At 29.1% G+C, this 19,930-nt stretch overlaps 2 protein-coding genes across 2 annotated transcripts in view; one reads left to right on the top strand and one right to left on the bottom strand.

Annotated features, from left to right (window-relative positions):
- Positions 1-745: 745 nt before the first annotated feature.
- mRpL21 (mitochondrial ribosomal protein L21) lies at positions 746-9,186 on the bottom strand. Its single transcript, XM_016055384.4, has 6 exons — positions 8,997-9,186; positions 7,248-7,427; positions 5,561-5,724; positions 4,149-4,201; positions 2,736-2,833; positions 746-907 (listed from the first exon to the last, which is right to left on the bottom strand). The coding sequence occupies exons 1-6, from the start codon at positions 9,019-9,021 to the stop codon at positions 801-803; spliced, it is 627 nt and encodes a 208-aa protein (XP_015910870.1). The 5' UTR covers positions 9,022-9,186; the 3' UTR covers positions 746-800.
- Positions 9,187-9,342: 156 nt separating this feature from the next.
- The window catches only part of LOC107441964 (putative ATP-dependent RNA helicase TDRD12), a 75,218-nt gene continuing 64,630 nt past the window's right edge, over positions 9,343-19,930 (top strand). The window contains 2 exon segments of the mRNA XM_087160136.1: positions 9,343-9,480; positions 17,990-18,064. Of these exon segments, the coding sequence (XP_087016262.1) occupies positions 17,996-18,064 (69 nt within the window). The 5' untranslated portion in view covers positions 9,343-9,480; positions 17,990-17,995.

The following is a 19,930-nucleotide window of genomic DNA, read 5'->3' as shown; positions in this document are numbered from 1 at the left end:
TAGTAATTTTAAGTTTTTTTGTAATACATTTTACCATAAGATGCATTTCGTTAACTCACAAAAAAACTGCCACTTATTCTTTGTGATTTTCCACTAGGTAACTACTTTTAAATTATAAATCAAATAAAAATTCTTAGTATAACATTTATAGATATTTTTTATTAATTTTAGAATTTTAATTGGACAAAAACAACATAATTTAACTCTCAGTCAATCCTGCTTTTAGAAAACTTCATTTCAATTTTTAAATTTCACTTCACAGAAAACCAATTTTCTCAGAAACGTTCACATTTTTTAAAAATATATAGTTAATAAATTAGTAAGTGGATTGGTGATAATGGATTACAAGCAAATGTTTTTAAGAATTAACATACTTCTCACATATTTTTCATTCAAATAAGCATAGAATATGTGCAAATAGGCTTAATATGGCCAAATTTTACGCACATAGCAAGTGTGAATTGATACTGTAAGAATTACTATATGATGCTGTATGAATGATATAGTATATGAATTGATTACAGGCAAATTATACAAATGTTTTTAAGAATTAACATACTTCTCACATATTTTTCTTTCAAATAGGCATGAAATATGTGTAAATATACTTCATATGGCCACATTTTATGAATATAGCATGCGTGAATTGATACTGAGTGAATTATTATATGATGCTGTATGAATGATATAGTATATGAATTGATAAAAAACAGTATTTGGATGTCAATATTTGAAATGAAAAGTATTTGGATTTAAAAGAAAACTTTATTAAAGCTTCTTAATGCATACATACAAAATAACTAATATATAACTCTGTTTTGAAGTCCCTCCACATCAGGTAAACTATCTAGTGTATTTAAAAATTCTATGCTGTTTATTCTAATAAGACAATAAGGTGTACGAAACCCTGGAAAAAAGATTAAGAAAAAAGCATTACAGAAAAATAATCAAAATTTTACATCTATCTTATAATTAATTAAATAAAAGAATTGGCAATGCCTTAAATGACACATTGAATGAAAATTAATAATCGCTATTTAAAATATAGATTCTGCATTTAAAATTATAATATTACTTAGTCGCTCACAGCTTCTTTTAAGATAAGGAAGAAACTTGTTTTTAGGGTTATAAATAATGAAGATAGGTAGAATAAACTAATAAAGAATGAATCCTTATTAGCATGATAAGTTAATAAATAGTAATAATTTAAAAAGTAATTTCTCTGTAGTAAAAAAGCAAAGAAATAACATTTTAGTATAATTTTGTTATAAACTGCAGTTTAACAAACACTGTTTTCCAATAAAAGATACATAAATCATCACGCATCAGTTATACATGAAAATAACCCATTTGCAGTGTGGAAAAAGAAAAAAAAACTGATCACCTTAAATATCTTCTGATCTAATGATCAGATCTTCATGTTCTAGGACTCAATCTTAATGGTTTAAAAGGGTGATCTCAAATATGCTTATTAATTAGCGCAGACGATATTTTGAGTTATGAAATCAGACATAATAACGTACTTTCTCCGAATAAACATACCTTTTTTTTGACGGATTCGGATTTCTGATCTCCAAAATATAGGGGGTAATTGCAATATGGGAAATACGGCCTCCATAGTTTGGCTAGGAGAGCCATCTAAAGCTTGCACCCCCTAATGTTAATTTTACACACAATTATAAAATTTGTTTATACAAATATAATTCCATGCAAAATGTAACTTTTAGTAAATATTATATTTTATTTAATAATAATCCAACATTTTTTTAATTGTAAGGTACGTAATTTCTTACATCATTTTAAAGGGCAAAATACAAAATTTGAGCAAATTCGGACCAATATTTCCCGAGAAATTGTATTTTAAAGATATGGCTGCTTTAAAATTCAATTTCTCTGGAAGTATTTCTCTCAAATATTGTATTTTACTATGAAAAATTACATTCTTTAAAATGATGTAAAGAATTCCATACCTTACAATTCAAAATTCTTTCGATCATTATTAAATAAAATAATAAAGCTATAATTTTCTTTGGATAAACACAATTTATTATTGTGTGCAAAGAATTTTTGAAAATTTCTCGAGATGTGGCAAAATACGCAAAAAATTAAAATAATATTAAGGATTCCAAGCTTTGGACCTCTCTCTTGATCAAACTATAGGACTATATTTCTCAGATTGCAGCTACCCCTATGTCTTGGGTGCCAAAACTTGGAATCTGTCGGAAAGAAAGATATGTTTATTCAGAGAAAGTACGTTTTGTATCTGATTTCATTACTTCGTCTGCACTAATTAATTAGCACATTATAGGTTACCCCATTCAACCGTTAAGATTGAGTTCAGGAACACAAAGATCCGAACATTAGATCAAAAGTCATTCATGGTGGTTTGTTTTTTATTTCGTGCAGTGTACATATATATATGAATTTTGAGATATTGAAAAATTGCTGTCATAAATTTATAACAATAAAAGTAATATGAGAAACTAATCATATTTCTTTATATTTTTTCTGTTGTTTTTGCATTTGTCTGCCCATTGCATTTTTACTGCAATTAAATAAAATGTATGTCTTTGTAATACGATTAAAAAAACAAATAGCAATTTTTTTAAACTTCACTGAAATTTAAAATATTTATATAAAAGTTGTTATACAATTCATAAATCTCCATAAATTAACAAAAGTTAAATAGTCGATTAAAAGTAAGTAGAAATATAAAATATATTTTTATAACTTACAATGTAATCTTCTATATTGTTTAAAATGTCGATAAATAGGTCTTGGAACAATGTAGGTTTTTTCAATAACTGTAGCCTCTATGTGGACTAAATCTTTGCTAAAAAAATACAAATACTCTATTTAAGATTGGCAGTTTTATATTTAGCAACAATTATCTCAGCTTATTACAGAGACAAAAGAAGTTTCTAAAAATCAGAAAAATTTATATGTATAGTGAGTAAAGAAAAAACAAGGTATCACATCCAATAACGTTTGACTTAATTTTTTTCTTTTATCATTTTATAAGATAAAATCATTGATACAAAGGACTTAATTAATTAGTGCTATCTATGTAAACAAGTAGTACTAGTCAATGTACGACAGAACATACAACAAATTTTCCACAAATTTTGTGCCCTTTCAACTAATTTAGTGCCCTTAAATATGGGGCAAGAATTTAGAAAATATGATCCAAATTATTCAGTCAAGAAAACAGTCTAGAGTTTGATCTCTTAAATGTTACTTGTATTTTTTGCATTTTTCACCATAAATTTGCAGTTAATTATGCTAAAGAAAACATTATTACATCTATTTATAAAACTTGTTAAGTATAATTTAACATAAAAATTTTAATTCAAAAATGATAAAAAAAAATCTTAAATAAGGTAAATAAATTTTGAAAGCTTCTTTAACAAAGAATTTTTCATTGCTAAAATAATATTAAATCTGGCAAGACCAGCTAAATAGTTTTTGCGAAATAAAAAATCAAAATGTATTTTTGAATTGTATCAACCTTGCATATTCTGAGCTTCAAAACTCTAAATCTATTGAAGAAAAAAAAATATATTTAAGCAAAGACATTTTTATGCTTGAATTTGTAACATAATTTATAAATAACATTAAAATTAGCACATTTGAAGCAACTTCTGTAAGCTTTTAAAGGAAAATTCGATTATTAGATCAAAAGTTGTGAAGGGTGATAAGATTTATTTTCTTTTTTGTTTATCTTATCAAAATTCTAAGTTAAAAGGCCAGTTGCTATCATCGGTAAGTAAATTATTTAATTTATACAGAGTGAATGATAACATTTAATTAATTTTCTGATGATAATAGCTCATTTATGTCTGTCTATTTAATACAAAAGTTTTAACATTATTTATACTTAGATAGCGGTTATGAAATGTTAATTTTAAATAATTCTGAAAATTCAAACTAACCTCCCTCAGAATCTCATAAGATTTTTATTAGCACATCCTTATTATAAAGTAAGTTTTCAATAAAAAAACGTGAAATTATCTAAGTTGTTCTAGAAAGCATAAGACTAGATTAAATATGAAAGACTGTTAAAGAATTAAAAAAAGAAAATAAGTTATACAGATAAAATTTTAGAGCATAAAAGAAATTCAGAAAGAAAAAACATATTTTAAACATACTTCAATAATGGTCGCCCCAACAAAGTGAAATCTGTACTCCCCACAAGCAGTACCTGAAAAAAATATGAATTTCAGAAAAAATTTAAGAAGATAAATTATTTTTAATTGTTACAACAAGTAACATAAGTTTTTAAATACTGATTAATATGAACATGAGCTCCAAGAAAATTTCTGTATAGTGGCATGATATAATAAAGAGCATTGCTTTGGCACATTTTTTCCTCTTTTTGGAGAAAATTAAAATAATTTTATGAAAATGCTCAGAACCATCATAAGGGCAAAGAAAGTGAAGCTGTTGCCCAAGGCTCCATGCTAATGATGTAATAATTTTTTTTATTATTATTATAGAGTAGAGGGTTTAAAGTGGAATTCAGAAAATTTTAGGACAATACTTTTAAAAAATTTTAAGATAATTTTTAAGGCGCTCAATAATGATTCAGAACATTATTTTCCTACTTAAATCCATAAATTTTAAATTCCATAATTTTACCAGAAATCCATATCAAATATTAAATTTTGATTAAAAATATACCAAGCAACTTCAAACATATAAATTATTCTGGTGAAAAGTGTCAAGTTACAACAGAATTTACAAAAATTTGACATTTGTCGGCTGACATTCGATGTCGTCAGAATATAAGATATATTTTGGCGTGGCTATCATCTGCACAAGAAAATTCTACCATTTTTTAATTAAAAAAAATATTTAAAAAAAGTTGGTGGAGGATTACAAACAATTTTGGCGATTTTTTCGATCATGCCTGACTAACCTAAAAGTACCGAAGATAAACTTTGATTTTTGGTCAACATTTTTGTTGGGTGGAACAGATGGACCAGAATAGCAGGTGTTATCACGTTAAGCACTGTCAGTGAAAAGTTAAAAAAAAAAAAAAAAGAAAATATAATAAGAGTTTCAAGAAGTTTTATTAGCCTAAGGCTAAAAATAGAAATTTTTTATTTAGATAAAATTTTGCAAAATATTTAAATCATACATTAAGTTTATATGATAGGTAGAATCAGAATAATATGATATGTGTCATTAATTAAATTAAGAAAACAATAAATTTATTTGATATGTAAAAAAAATTAATTATCTGGTATTTATATCTGAAACATAAAATCGAAACAATGTTATTTATTTTCTAGTCATCAAACAGATAATTATCATTTTATACTTTGTGTGTTTCACTTAATAAAGCAATGTAGAATTTAGAAAAAAAACTTATAAATACATTTGCTAACAAGTTAAGGCGGCACAAGTATGATTGAATATTAAAAATGCTTAGATGGTAATTAAAAAATATACAACATTACAGAAAATTTCTATTAATAGAAAAATAATTAAGAAGAAAATTTGGCTCATAGTTGAATTACGCTTTTAAAGAAACTAAAAAATTTGCTGTATTACTCACTTTCTCAAGGCGAATTTTTTCACCGACTTTAGCAGGAAAAAAAGATCCTACTGAGATGATATCTTCAGCAGTAATTTTATACTGATTTTCACAGAACTGAATGACTGCAAACAGGCGACTATGTGCCTTCTCTTTGATTTGTGTATTAATCTTTGAAAGAATATCTGAAAATATAAAATAATTTGTCATAAATTATATAGCATCAGTGTAAATGTTTTATAGAATCAAATGTAAAATTCGTGATTGCTATTTCAGCATTCTGACATCAATAATATTTTTTTCAATAACCTACACTTACTTTAAAAAATATATGTTGTATTTGTATACCAAAAGAATATTTAACTATATACTAACAAATGTTAATTCTAAAGATAGTTGAGTATCAATAAACTGAACATTTACCAAAACTGATACATAAGTTTTAAGCACAAAATATTGTGTAACAAAATAATACTGATATTGCCTGGTATGGTATACAAAAAAAATCATAAGCCTGACTTTATAATGGAAAAAAAATTGAATTTATGAGTATCTGATAATAAATATAATGTTAAATTTAACAATTTACTGTTCAAAGGAAATTAATTTTATTTTAAGATTTCTTTTCAAATGAAACACAATAAAATTGTTTAAATACAAAAAAAAAATTATAAAATTAATAAAACTAAACAACATGTGAATTAAAATGACCAGAACTGCCAAAAATTTAATAATTGTATTAATTTATTGGGATAAATATTGTTATTAACATCTTAAAGAGCTCATTGCAAGGAAGGTTTAATTTTTAATTACTACTTTCGTTAAACAAATTAAAAATGTGTTGAAAAGAAAATCTTTTGTAAAAGTATCCTTTTATTACATAATTTAATTGTAATACAAAAAATGTAAATTTTTTTTATTGACAAAGATTTTCTTATTGCTTTTGAATTATACTTTACAGAGTGATACAGGTAATAGATCATGGTGAATTATCCTCCTGCAAATAAATTTTTAAATAATAAAAGTTTTGTAACTCTACACAGGAAACAATTATAAGAAATACAGGAAATATATGTTTTGGGAATATAGGAATTTCCTGTATTCTTTTCCTGTAATAAAAGTTTCCTGCAGGAAAACAAATAGGAGTATTCTGTCAGCACTATCTATTTTATATTGTTTACACAGTTATTGGAGTTGCTTTACTTTTATAATGAAAGATATGATTAAACGTAAAACAATTAAGCCAAAATAAACAAAATTTAAGAACAAGGAGTCAAACTTCTTTTGCAATGAATGACACTTATACAAGAAGATAAAGATGTAAATTTAATTTTTGAAATAAAACATAGTTGGAAGTTTATTAATTAAATAAACAGAAATTAGCATAATTTAAATTTCAATAGTATAACTAATTCATGAACATAATAAATAAGAAAAGGATTCCTACTTTTTATAAAGCCAACCTAAGTTATCAAACCATATTACTTTTTTCAAAATATTGAATAAATAAATTAAAGAAAAAAAGATTTAAACCTATAATAATGCATTCCTCATGGAGGATTTTATTTTTAATAAACCAATCCATCACAAAGCCCACTAAGAAAATGAAATTGAAGATAAATATCTTAACAACTAGCAAATATTAGTCTTTTTAAAAAGACTATTTTTTTACAATACATCACTGTTTTAAAAAATTTGAAGCACAAACCTTTGGTGATAATTTCAGCTTCTACAGGGTTCACTTCTTCATTTACAGGTTTGGCAATTTTAGAAAATTGAATATTGTTGCTTTTTTCAGGAATATTGTCCTTTGATGTGACAGTAGAAAATTGAACTAAGGAAGGTTTTACCACTTGGTTTATTGACAGCTTGGACACATTTCTCATACCTAAAAAAATGAGTAAAAGTAGTTTAAATAATGAATAATTTAACTTAATTAATCCACAATGGGACACAATTTCCTACAGTGCCTACTATTTATTTGGTCCTTACTTGTTTAAAGGGCTTCAAAAAATCACCAAAGTATAATTGATGTCCATGATACTTAATAAAATGTGGTAATGAACCAGAATAATTCCTGATTACATTTCATGGGACAATAATGATCACCCTAATTTTTATTTTAAAAATTGATCATGATGAATTTTTAAACATGGACAAGAAATCTAGGTAATTTTAGTATAAATATAGACTTTTTGATTAATTGTAATAGGTTGTTTAATTTATAAAATAAAGCATCCTTTAAACTTACTATACTTGCCATTTATAAAACAAATTCTTAAATATGCAAAATTTTAGAAATTTTTTTCTCCTCTTCTTAAAAATAATTAAATATTGTGTAATTTTTTACATATTTCATCGATAAAAAGGCTAAGATTTTGATTAGTTGTTTCATATCTATTGTAAAAATTAAATTTAACAACAGTTAAGTACATCAAACATTACCCTCTATAAGTGTAGTAATTTTTAATCACCAGGGTAATTCGTGATCATTATAATTTCTTGTTATAAATTCAATAAAAAAAATATCAAATGCATTATTTTAGTAATTTTAAGCGACAGTTCATATTTATTAACTGTAATAACAATATTTTATTAGTTTTTTTTTCAAACTTAAAACAAAAAGAAAACATGCGCTCTGATTTACATTATATCTATCATATTTGATCTTGCTTCAATGTTAGCAGATTTTTTAATTATTTATTTTCAAGTTTTTTAGGTACGCTGATATATATGGGGAAAAAATAATAATCTAGAATTAAAAAATGATGATGTAGTTCCAAAAACTTAAAATGAAAAATTATGTGTTAGATTGGCGACTGTAGCACTTACACTTTCCTTCTCAAGTTTATAAACTCTCATTAAATGAAGTTAAAAGTGTGGAAACTATTTCTATATTTCTGTACAATATACAAAAGAGCTGGCTTTCGAAGATGTGTGCCAAAATCTTGATTTCCCCTGTCTCTCAAAGAATTAAAGGAAAGTAACTTAAATTATCTTATAAGCAGCTTAACAATGCTTTGTAAGTTTCTTAATTTAATCTTTTATCTAATCAAATGCTTAGTTTGTTAATATATGATTGTATAATTTGTAAATAGTTGTTTAAGTAATATAAAAATATCCTTTATTAAAAAACTAGAAACTTCAGTAATAAAAAACTATCCTTTCATTAAAACTTTTCCAGTCAGTTTCTAGAAAATGTAATATCACAAACTTTTACAAAAACAATATTATTACCTTTCCCAGATAAAATAATCACTAAGTCAAGGACATTTCATTATAATACAGTTACCTATGTTCCAGTAATTACAACAATTTTGTTGTTAATCGAAAAACGGACTCAGGAATTACACGAACAAACAATTTATAGAATATACGCAAAATTTGAGACTGTAGAAAAGAAGGGAAGTAAAAATAAGCTTTATAAAATGTTTATATGAAAATTTAAAATACTCACATAGTAGAACTTTTAAAGTATTCATCTTTATTACAAATGCGAGACAGATAATTTTAGTTCAATAGTTTATGAAAAAAATATTGTTAGTTTGTTAACCATCAAAGTATATTTTAAATAAATCTAGTTTAAATCTTGAAATGAAAATTTTCTTGGACCTATTGTTTATTTATTTTTAAGTAAAACTACAGTTGCAGTTACATCGCCAAAAAGGGCTATTCTCGCTTCTTTCTCGGCTAAATATCCAATCAAGTTCTAATTCGCATATCCAAATTTATATACAGGAGTTATTTTTATACAGTCTGAATGGTACCTAAGGCAATGCAATGGAAGTTATGAAAGCTAAAAGCAAAGAAGAAAAACAAATCAAATGGAATAATATTGTTCAAAACGTACTCGAGCATGCGATGCTCGTTGTTTGAATTATAAGTATGGGTTGGTAGAAAAGAAAAAGAATTTATTCTGGTGTTCAAATTACTTTTAACTGGTATGTTAGCGAAATTAATTCTGTCTCTTAAGAAGCTCATTAAAACCGAAGTTGCATGATTATTATAGTTTTTATTATTATAAATTTATGTAGCTTTTCGCAATTTTAACGTGTATGGTGCAGTTACTTTTGAGGAAGTTAAAAAGTAGAACTTTGAAGAGCCATGATTTTTTTTTTTTTACACTGAAGTGTTTTTAGTTTCGAATGCCTAAATTAATAATCTAATTTTAACAACATCTTGTGATCAAAATTTTATATTTTCTGCACTGAGGAAGATAAACATGTTACTCACTTTAGTACCCGCGCCTAATTAATCTAAGTTTTGACAACTTCCTGGGAAGATTACCTTATCAATCTCTATTTGTTTAAGACATCCTAGCAAAGAATTGTTTACACCTGTTAAAAAATATGACTGGTCAGTGTCAGGCAAAACGCTTGAAAAATATATAAATTAAAAGATTAAGTTAAGAGACATCACAGAAGAGAATCAACTTCGGTATAACACGTGGCAGTGATATTTCACTATCCCTAAAGGGTTTTTGTATGTGCAAAAGTTAAAAAATATAAGTGTATATAGTAAGTATATGTAAGGGTTTGACTGCATATTATACCCTTTGAGTTAGTCATGGATTGTACTGATACAGATGCAGGGTTCCCACGGTCCTTGAGAGTCCTTGAATTTTTTTTTGCTAAATTTAGGTCCTTGAAAGTGCTTGAAAAACGTCTTAGGTCCTTGAAAAACTTGATACTGCCGGCGGCCCTTTTTATAAAACACCCGCGGATCTTTCTCGTTCTTTCTGTTTTGTTCCCGAGCTCTCTCACGTGATTTTTAACGGCACCGTTTCTAACCGGGCCTAGCGTCTTGGTGTCTGCCAAGCGCGCGGAGCACAGCAGACAATCAATGCGTTCGGGGCGAGACTCCACTTCATCTTCTGTCGCATATGCTTAGATCTTCTTTTTTCTTATCGAAACTGGAATACTCTCGAATTTCGTAACAATATTTACCTTGTAGTTTTCAATAAATTTGCCATTTTACCATCCGCACTTGTCCTTTACGTTTGCGTCATTTCAAAACTTTATTGTAAAGCGTATTTGCAAAGGCACGACTTTGTATTTGTGTTATGTAGTTTAGACTAGTTATGCCTGGGAAATGCTATTTTAATCCCCAATGGATGGATAATCAAGCTTATAAAGAATGGATTTTATCGATGCCCGAAAAGAAGTTCAGAGCCAAGTGCCGATTATATATGAAGGAGATCGATATCGCGAAAATGGAAGAATCTGCTCTGAAATCACACAAGTGTTAGACAAATAATAGAAGTTAAAAGGTATGAGGTTCGATTTTCCGTCGTCGATCTCATGCATTCAACTTGCGTCGGTGACATCATGGTCTGCGGGGATCGGCCAGTTTATTTTCATTTGCTGTTGGTCGTTCTTGCGTGGATCATGACGTCACCTGCTATCTGTATTTAAGCTTCTGTTGAAGCAGATCATTTTGTATTCTTTCTTTTCGTCACTCTGTTTGTGACATTCTTTATTACTAATGTTTTTAAATAAACTCATTTATTCAGAAACTTCGTTTCTCTTTTATTGTTGACATGACAAATATGATATTCTGCGAGAATCTCGGCTGTCAAGGTTATGGGCCGAGTTTATGGCATAACCGGGATTCATGTTCTATCGTCCTGAATATCTAGTTTTGCATTAGCCTGGATTTAGACGAGTCTTTGTCAACTTCAAATGGAGAATCTTAAAGATGGGGGCCGTTCCCGCCAGCCAAATTTGCGAAGTGAATCGTCAGCTTAAATCACAAGTTTGCTATGGAGTACTTCAAGGTGCTGTGGATTTGAAAAATAATACCACATTTAAGAAAATATGATGCTTCTAAAGAATTTTTCTCCAGTTGACAAAACTAACAGTAAGAATTTATTTAAGGAATTTTAGACCGGAATTTGAAGTCGGCACATCCAAATTTGATGGCTACTGCTAAAGATTACGAAGTTTGGTATCTAGTATAGAACGAGCAGTGATACTCCCTTTTGCTTTTAAAGAATCTTTAAGTCATAATTGTTTCATCATGGAATCTTCGAACCTGCATATAGATTTCCTAAATTCGTCAAATTGGAGTACGTGGAAAGAAAATATGAAAGTAATCCTCATGGACCGAGGAGTGTGGAGTTTTATCTCCAAAACTGAGCCTGCCCTACCTTCAGAAGCAAGTCGAAAAGAAAGTCAAGAATACCTCTGGAGACGGGACAAAGCGTACACATCAATATTTCTTAGTGTGGAACCTGAATACCGAAGTCTGATCTCAGCGACAATGGATGGTGCTGAAGCTTGGGAAATTTTAAAACAACATTTTGAGCCGACTACGAGAGCGAGAGTTATTCAACTCCTAGACCAGTTCTTCGACCTGAAATACACCCCAGGAGAAGAGGTTGGAATATTCGCTGCAAGATTAAAGAACCTGGTTTCTCAATTGAAAGAAGCAGGACATCCTGTTGACGACCTATACCAAGGATTCCAACTTATAAGATACTTACCCAAGGACTTTCAAGGTATAGTTCAGATTATTTATAGATGGGAGGACACTAAATTTAAATTTAAGAACATTTTAGACGAATTACTTTTGGAGGAGAGTAGACTTAAGCAACTTAATTTTGATTTAAATAATGTTAGTGATATTGCTTATAATGTTAATTCAAGTTTTAATGAAAAGTTAAGCATAACTAATAAGTTTAAATCTGGTTCTTCTAATAGTAAGGGAAATTTAGAATCTGCTAATATTAAGTCTAAATCCAAAACTAGTTGTGATAAATCTAAGATAGGACCTTGTTATCGTTATAACAAATATGGTAATTTAATATCAGATTGTAAGCAAAAATTAAGGTATAATTCAAAGAGTATAAAGAGTAAATTTAAACAAAATGCAAGTGATAATTCTTATTGTAATGTAACTACAAATGTTTTAGATAATAGTCTTTATATCGTTGAAGCAAATGTTGGCAATGTGAGTCATGAAATTGAGAAAGAAAGTTGGCTTTTTGACACTGCCGCTTCAACACATTTTTGTAATAATTTGGATTTATTCTTTGAATATGAAACTGTAGAAAATGCTTCTATGTCTTTAGCCATAGGTGACATTGAGAGCCCAATTTTAGGTATTGGAAAGGTGCAATTTTTTAATAAGTTAAATGGTAAAATGCACAGAGTAACTTTACAAAATGTCATGTATTCTCCTAAACTCAGAAGAAATCTTATTTCTGGTTCTGTAATAGAGAAAGCTGGAGGTTATTTTGTGGGTGTTAAAAATTGTATTTCTGTGTATAATCGGGTAAATGAGAAGATTTTCTATTGTAAAAGATTTAATGGCTTGTATTATTTTAAACCAAATGCCTATACTAAGCCTGATAAAGATTTAGTTATTGACAGAAGTGTTAGTGACTCGAATGAGCAATTGTTTAACGTATCTGTTCAGACAAATGATTTAGACATCTGGCATTTAAGGTACTGCCACATAAATTGTGATTATATAATTCAAACAAGTAAAAATTCTAGTGTGAAAGGATTACCTAATCTCAATTTTTTAGACAATAATTGTATAGAATGTAAACTAGCTAAATCTAAAAGAATTTCGTTTAAACCAATTTTAAGTATAAGGTCTAAGAAACCTTTGGAACTTTTACATATGGACTTATGTGGTCCAATGCCCGTCATTTCACATGGTGGAAGTCGGTACTTTCTTTCTATCACGGACGATTTTTCGAGAAAAGTTACTACTTTTCCCATTAAAAAGAAATCTGATGTGTTTGATAGTTTCATAAGATTTCAAAAGCGAACTGAAAGATTTTTAAACTGTAAAATTGTAAATGTTAGAACTGATAATGGTATGGAATTTTGCCATAAAGAATTTAGTGATTTTCTTGAGAATGAAGGTATAAGAGCTGAGCGTACTAACGCTTATACGCCTCAGCAAAACGGTGTTAGTGAACGCTATAATTTAACTGCCTTAGATAATGTAAAAGCTATGCTAAAATCTAGTAAATTAGGAGATGCGTTTTGGGCTGAAGCTTTACTATGCTTTACTTACACTTTTAATAGAATTTGCCATAAAAACCAAATTAAAACTCCCTTTGAATCGTATAGTGGAAGAAAACCATCAGTCACTCATTTGAAAACATTTGGTTGTTTAGCATTTGTGGGTCAACCAAAACAGTTGCGTAATAAACTTCAAATGAGAGCTAAAGAAGGGATTATGTTAGGATATGCAATGCATACGAAGGGTTATAGAATTTGGTTTAAAAACGAAAGGAAACTTGTAGAAACAATAAATGTTCGTTTTGACGAAAGTGTAATTGGTGTGGAAGCTGTACTGGGCACCAAATTCATTAAACGCAATTTTGCTAGTTTTATACCGGAACGTCCCGATTTGGGCGGAAGTTCTTCAGATGAAGACATAGGTAATTCAAGCTTAAAACCCGATTTAATTCCGTGTAAAAACATTTCATGGATTAGAAAAGCTGTACCCCGTCCAGATAATAGTGGAACTGATATTTATTATAACATTGAAGGAGTAAATATGAGATTAAGATCCTATAACGATGTAGAAAATTACTGCAATAGCAACAATATTAAGTATGATAGGGATTTATTTAATTTCAGTGGGAAAAATGCTTTTTCGGGTAAAGTTTCAAATTTTCAGGTTAATCATAATATAAAACATGAAGCAAATCATATTGAAATAAAAATTCCTAAAAATTATAAAGACTGTTTAAAATCTCCTCAAGTTAAAAATTGGAAATTAGCCATGTCTGACGAGATTACTACTATGAAACAAAGAAAAGTTTGGGATTTGGTTCCAACCCCTAAAAATAAAAGAATTTTGGGAAGCCGTTGGGTTTATACAACTTAAGTAAATGAAAAGGGGGAAATTGTAAGGTACAAAGCACGTTTAGTTGCACAGGGATTTAAACAAATAAGAGGTGAAAGTTATGATGAAGTATTTAGTCCTGTGGTTAATTTTGTTCTTGTAAGAATGTTTTTCACAATATTAGTTTGTATGCTAGGATGGTATCATTCCCAATTAGATATAAAGTGTGCTTACCTTTACGCAAATTTGAATGAGGATGTATTTATGTATCAACCTCAAGGTTTTGTTCATTTAAATAAGCAAGACCACGTCTGTCATTTAAAGAAAGCTATTTATGGACTCAAGCAAAGTGGTCGAGAGTGGTTTTTTGAACTGGATAATACACTTGAAAATTTAAAGTTTGTAAGACTGAAGTGGTGTAATTGTACATATGTATATAAAAATGTAATTCTTATAATTTATGTAGATGATATAATTATTTTTGCTAAAACAAAAAATGAAGTAGACAGTGTTATTAAACTTTTAGGTGATAATTTTGATTTAAAAATTTTGGGTAAAACTCGTAAGTTGTTAGGTGTTGAATTTGTTCAAAAAGATGGTGAGATGTTAATACATCAAAAGAGTTACATCCAAAAAGTTCGTAAAATGTTTTCTAGCTTTAAATTTCCTTTGTCATCGTTGCCGATTACTAAGGGTAACTTATTATCAAAAGCTGACTGTCCATCTTCTAAAAACGAAGTGGATGAAATGGCGAAATTGCCGTTTCGGAGCATTTTGGGTTGTTTGGCTTATATAGCTAATCGCACAAGACCGGATATATCCTATGCGGTAAATATATTGTCACAATTTCAAGAAAACCCAGGTTTAAAACACTGGAATACTTTATTAAGATTATTAGGTTATGTTCAAAATACTCAAGATTATTTCTTAAAATTATCAAATATTGAAGAATTAAATGTTAATTGTTACTGTGACTCAGATTTCGCTGCTAACAGGGATGACAGAATATCAGTAGGCGGTATAATATTGTTTTTAGATAAAACTCCGATATTCTGGAAAACTTTCAAACAAAAATGTGTGAGTCTATCTACAATGGAATCAGAATATGTGACTTTAACTGACGCTGCCAAAGAGGTAATATGGATTAAGCGAATAATAGATGAGTGTGGAGAATTAAATTTAGAGGACATAAATTTAAGTGATTGTATTATATTTAGTGACAATCAATCTGCAATTGATTTTTCTCATTCACCTATTGAAAATAGTCGAACGAAACACATCGACGTAAGGTATCATTTTTTAAGAAATTTAATTTATGATAAATTTTTTGCTGTTAAGCACGTTAAGAGTAAATTTAACTTAGCGGACATTTTTACAAAACCTTTAACCAAGTTAGAAGTGGAAAATTTTTGTTCAAAAGTATTTGTGAAAGTTTAATCTTTTGGATGGTTTCAGGACTGAAACAGCTTAAGTATTAGTTTAAGGAAATTAAATATTTCTTTAGTTTAGTGAAGATTTTGATAAACTGTATATGTGTATTTTTTTGTAAAAGTTGAAGGCATGAGAGGGGGCCGCATGTTAGACAAATAATAGAAGTTAAAAGGTATGAGGTTCGATTTTCCGTCGTCGATCTCATGCATTCAACTTGCGTCGGTGACATCATGGTCTGCGGGGATCGGCCAGTTTATTTTCATTTGCTGTTGGTCGTTCTTGCGTGGATCATGACGTCACCTGCTATCTGTATTTAAGCTTCTGTTGAAGCAGATCATTTTGTATTCTTTCTTTTCGTCACTCTGTTTGTGACATTCTTTATTACTAATGTTTTTAAATAAACTCATTTATTCAGAAACTTCGTTTCTCTTTTATTGTTGACATGACAAATATGATATTCTGCGAGAATCTCGGCTGTCAACAAGAAAGGTAAAACAAAAAAGCAGTCTCATGCCCTGAGTTCTCTTTTTCCAAAGACATCAACATCTAATTCATCTGGTGTAAATACTCCTTCAACATTGTGTGCCCCATGTGAAACAGAAACTTTAGTGGCCGAGGTAACATTGTCTTCTTATCTGGTCAAAAGGAATGTGCTTGATGCTGAAATTCTCTGGAGTCTGAAGTGCATCACTAGTAATTATTCATGTAACTCCTGTGAAGGGATTAGTAAATTGTTCTCTAAAATGTTTGCTGATAGCTGTATAGCGAGACAATTTTTTTGTAGTGCCACAAAGTGAACCTATTTGGGCTCCTTTGGATTGGCACTATACTTCAAAGGGATTCTTATAAATGAGCTGAAGAATGTTGATTGCTACACTGTACTCTTTGATGAGACGTTAAATCAGTCTCTACAATCTAAGCAGATGGACATTATGGTAAGGAATTGATAATAAAGTTTGCACTAAGTATCTTACCTCCCAATTTATGGGTCATGGAACTGCAGAAAATATTTTGTCCTCTTTTTACAAATGCATGGATGATGGTTAAAAGCTCTCTAAAATACTTCAATTATCCATGGATGGACCCTATGTCAATTGGAAATTCTATTAGAAGCTTCAGTGTGAATTAAAAGAGAAATATTCCCACCAGGTCATATTCATTGGCAATTCATTACACATAACGAATAATGCTTTTAAACATGGTGAAAATGGGATATGTTCCTTCTAATTTTTATTTTCAGAAAGAATTGTTGCTGCATAGCATTTAGAGAAGGTTGTGTAAATTATGGATGAATAATTTCAGAAACGATGTTTAATAGAGGAGAGGAGGGGGTTATGGAATAGTCATGGAATATGGAATACCTAAGATTTAGCTCTGTCTTTCATGCAGCCTTCACATGGAAATACACAGAATTAAAGGATTTCACCATTAACACCTCATTACCATTAGTTATAGATTGTGCTGAAAATGATTTTGTGAATTAATATGTAAAACCAGTAGGATTGTTTTTAAAAAAATATAAATTTTAGTCCATAATACATATACTCTCTTCTCTCTATATAGGCAAAGCATTTAGGTATTATATTGGAAATTAATTATTGCCACAAGAAGCATTGTTGCTTCTAGTAAAATAGAAGAGAATAATTTTTAAAATTGGTCTTAGTGTGGTAAGTTAAAATCCGAAGTGAAACTTTTAGAAATACGAACTGAAACTTATATGTTAGCGCATGCGCGCATCCATTGGATAACCTCCCCCAAATACTTCTAGATTAGTTGGCCTTTACGTACGAGATCTGGATGTAAGATGTTATGTTTGTCTGCTTGTTAATTGTATACCATTGTTGATGTTGTTTTGTTGAATAAAATATGTTATTAAATAGTGCTGGTATTATCCTGGACCTTCTAATCAGTGACACTTAGATTAAGGTCCTTGAAAATTTTGTTGAGGTCCTTGAAAAGTCCTGGAAAGTCCTTGAATTTCAATCTCATCATAGAGTGGGAACCCTGAGATGTAGCTGGAGAATCTGAAACTTAGGAAAACCAGTATAGCCCAACATTTTTTCCTCACTTTTTGTAAGTTTAAAATTTTTTGGTGTCTTGGGAATTGTAGTTAATGCAAACATGTGCCAAAATGGAAATTATTTTTTGTTTATACATTTTTTGTTTATACCTAATATTTTGTACTAACTGCCATCTTTTTGTTAATAGGTCAGGATGTTCAAACAAAGCACTATATCGACTCAGTACCTGAGGTCTGGAAGGATTGCTGTTACAATAATCGATGTAAGATTACATTTTTCAATTTCCTAAGTGATTAAATTTTAAAATTCTTATTTGAACTTTGCTAGCTATGATAATCGCTGTTACAATAATATAACTGTAACAATAATCGATGTAAGATTACTTGTTTGAACTTTGCTTTCTGTCCTTTTTTTTATAAAATTTACTGCGAAGCTACTCATATCCCTTCTTTTATTGTACACTTCTATTGTACACAAAATCACCAATTATAAAAGTTAGACATATTTTTAAATATATAAAAAATTAATTTTGTTTAGTTTGCATTTAATTTATCATTAAAATTAGTTAGCCTTAAAGCTTGTTTGTTTAAGATGCTTAGATTCTTCAGAAAAAGTTTTTCTTTCTTCTAATTTAACTTTTAACTCTAAAGATAAACCATAATAGTATCATCTTTAGTGCACTCTGGCTGCAGCATGAGGTTCTAGATCTCTTTCAGAGATCATTTAAAAGAGCTCTATAAATAAGAGTCTCACACAAATATTTTGAAAACATTTTAATCTGCTTTTTTTTTTTTCATTAATATTTTTTTTTGGACATTTTAGTGTTTCCTTAGTCAACCTTTTCTGCATTTGTTGTGAGAATTACCTGGTTGCTGGGAACAGTTTTGATGGTCTCTTTTGAAGGTTTTTTTCAAAACAAAGTTTATAAGGAAAAATTTAGTGCTTCCCAAAAGTGGTCGTAAATAGAGGATGTTAGTTTGTATAGGACAGAGGTGGGGAACCTTTTTACCATTAGGGGCCACATTTAAATTAGGCAGCAATAAGAGAGGCCGCATAAGCTGATTGACCTAAGAAAGTGACTTTTGTGAAATTATTATAGTTTTTCTATAGATTTAACAATTTATTGCATTGTATAGAAAAAATAAAATATAATACTACAAGATTTTAAATATAATATACATATAAAATAATAATATAAAAATATTATAAAAAAATACAATAAAAAATATTTTTTTATTAACTAAGTTAGTGATTTATTTGGCTTTGTTTTTTGTTTGACAGTAATTGTATATTTGGATCAAGCTTCGTAACACACAGCTTTAATTGATCCTCTAAATGTGCATCTGTAATTTGCGTTCGTAAATTTGTTTTTATTTTTGACATGAGAGAAAATGTTGTCTCGCAACAGTAGGTATTTCTGAAGCAGGAAAGTAAACGTCGAGCATGTTCTGGAAGGCATGGATATTCAACAGCATTTTTCCAGATTTCTATGGGATCCTTTTTAGCGTTAAAAAGGGATTTGATGATACTATCTTCCCCTAAATCAATTAACTCCATTTGTAGTTCTGCAGGAGCCTCCGATATATCTATTAAGTGTGGTTCAAATGCCAGTTTCATAGCAGGAGTGTGCTCGTCAAAATCACAAAATCTTTTAGTATACTCTTCTATTAAACAATCCAAGACACCTACATATTCATCGAATATTTTATTTTTACAGTTCTGCTCATTTAACATTTTAGCTAGCTCCGGGAAGTGTTGTGCAGATATTTCCGATCAACAAAGCAATGTTTTGAAAAATGATAATTTTTTTCTAAACGCTTGGATCTTTTGCCACATTTCATAAATATACCTCGTTTCACCTTGCAGGCAAATATTTAAATTGTTTTGTTTTGTCATCATATCAGACAAAAATGCAAGGTTTCTGAGAAATACTTCATCTGATAGATCACATTGTTTTCCTTGTTCTTGATAAAGGTTAAAAATTTGTCGTCGTAAAGACAAAACTCTTATCAAAACCTGACCTGTTGATAGCCAGCGAACCTTGCAGTAGTATGGTAGGTCAACACTATACGTTTCCTCATCTAAAGACAGCATCTGCCGACATTCACGATGACGCATTGCATTTACG

Source organism: Parasteatoda tepidariorum, chromosome 3 (assembly GCF_982258835.1).
Source record: "Parasteatoda tepidariorum strain Cologne lab strain chromosome 3, Ptep-v5.0, whole genome shotgun sequence".
NCBI classification, from domain to species: Eukaryota; Metazoa; Arthropoda; class Arachnida; order Araneae; family Theridiidae; genus Parasteatoda; species Parasteatoda tepidariorum.
Note: the sequence above shows the minus strand (reverse complement) of the source record. Positions and strands in the feature narration are given on the sequence as shown.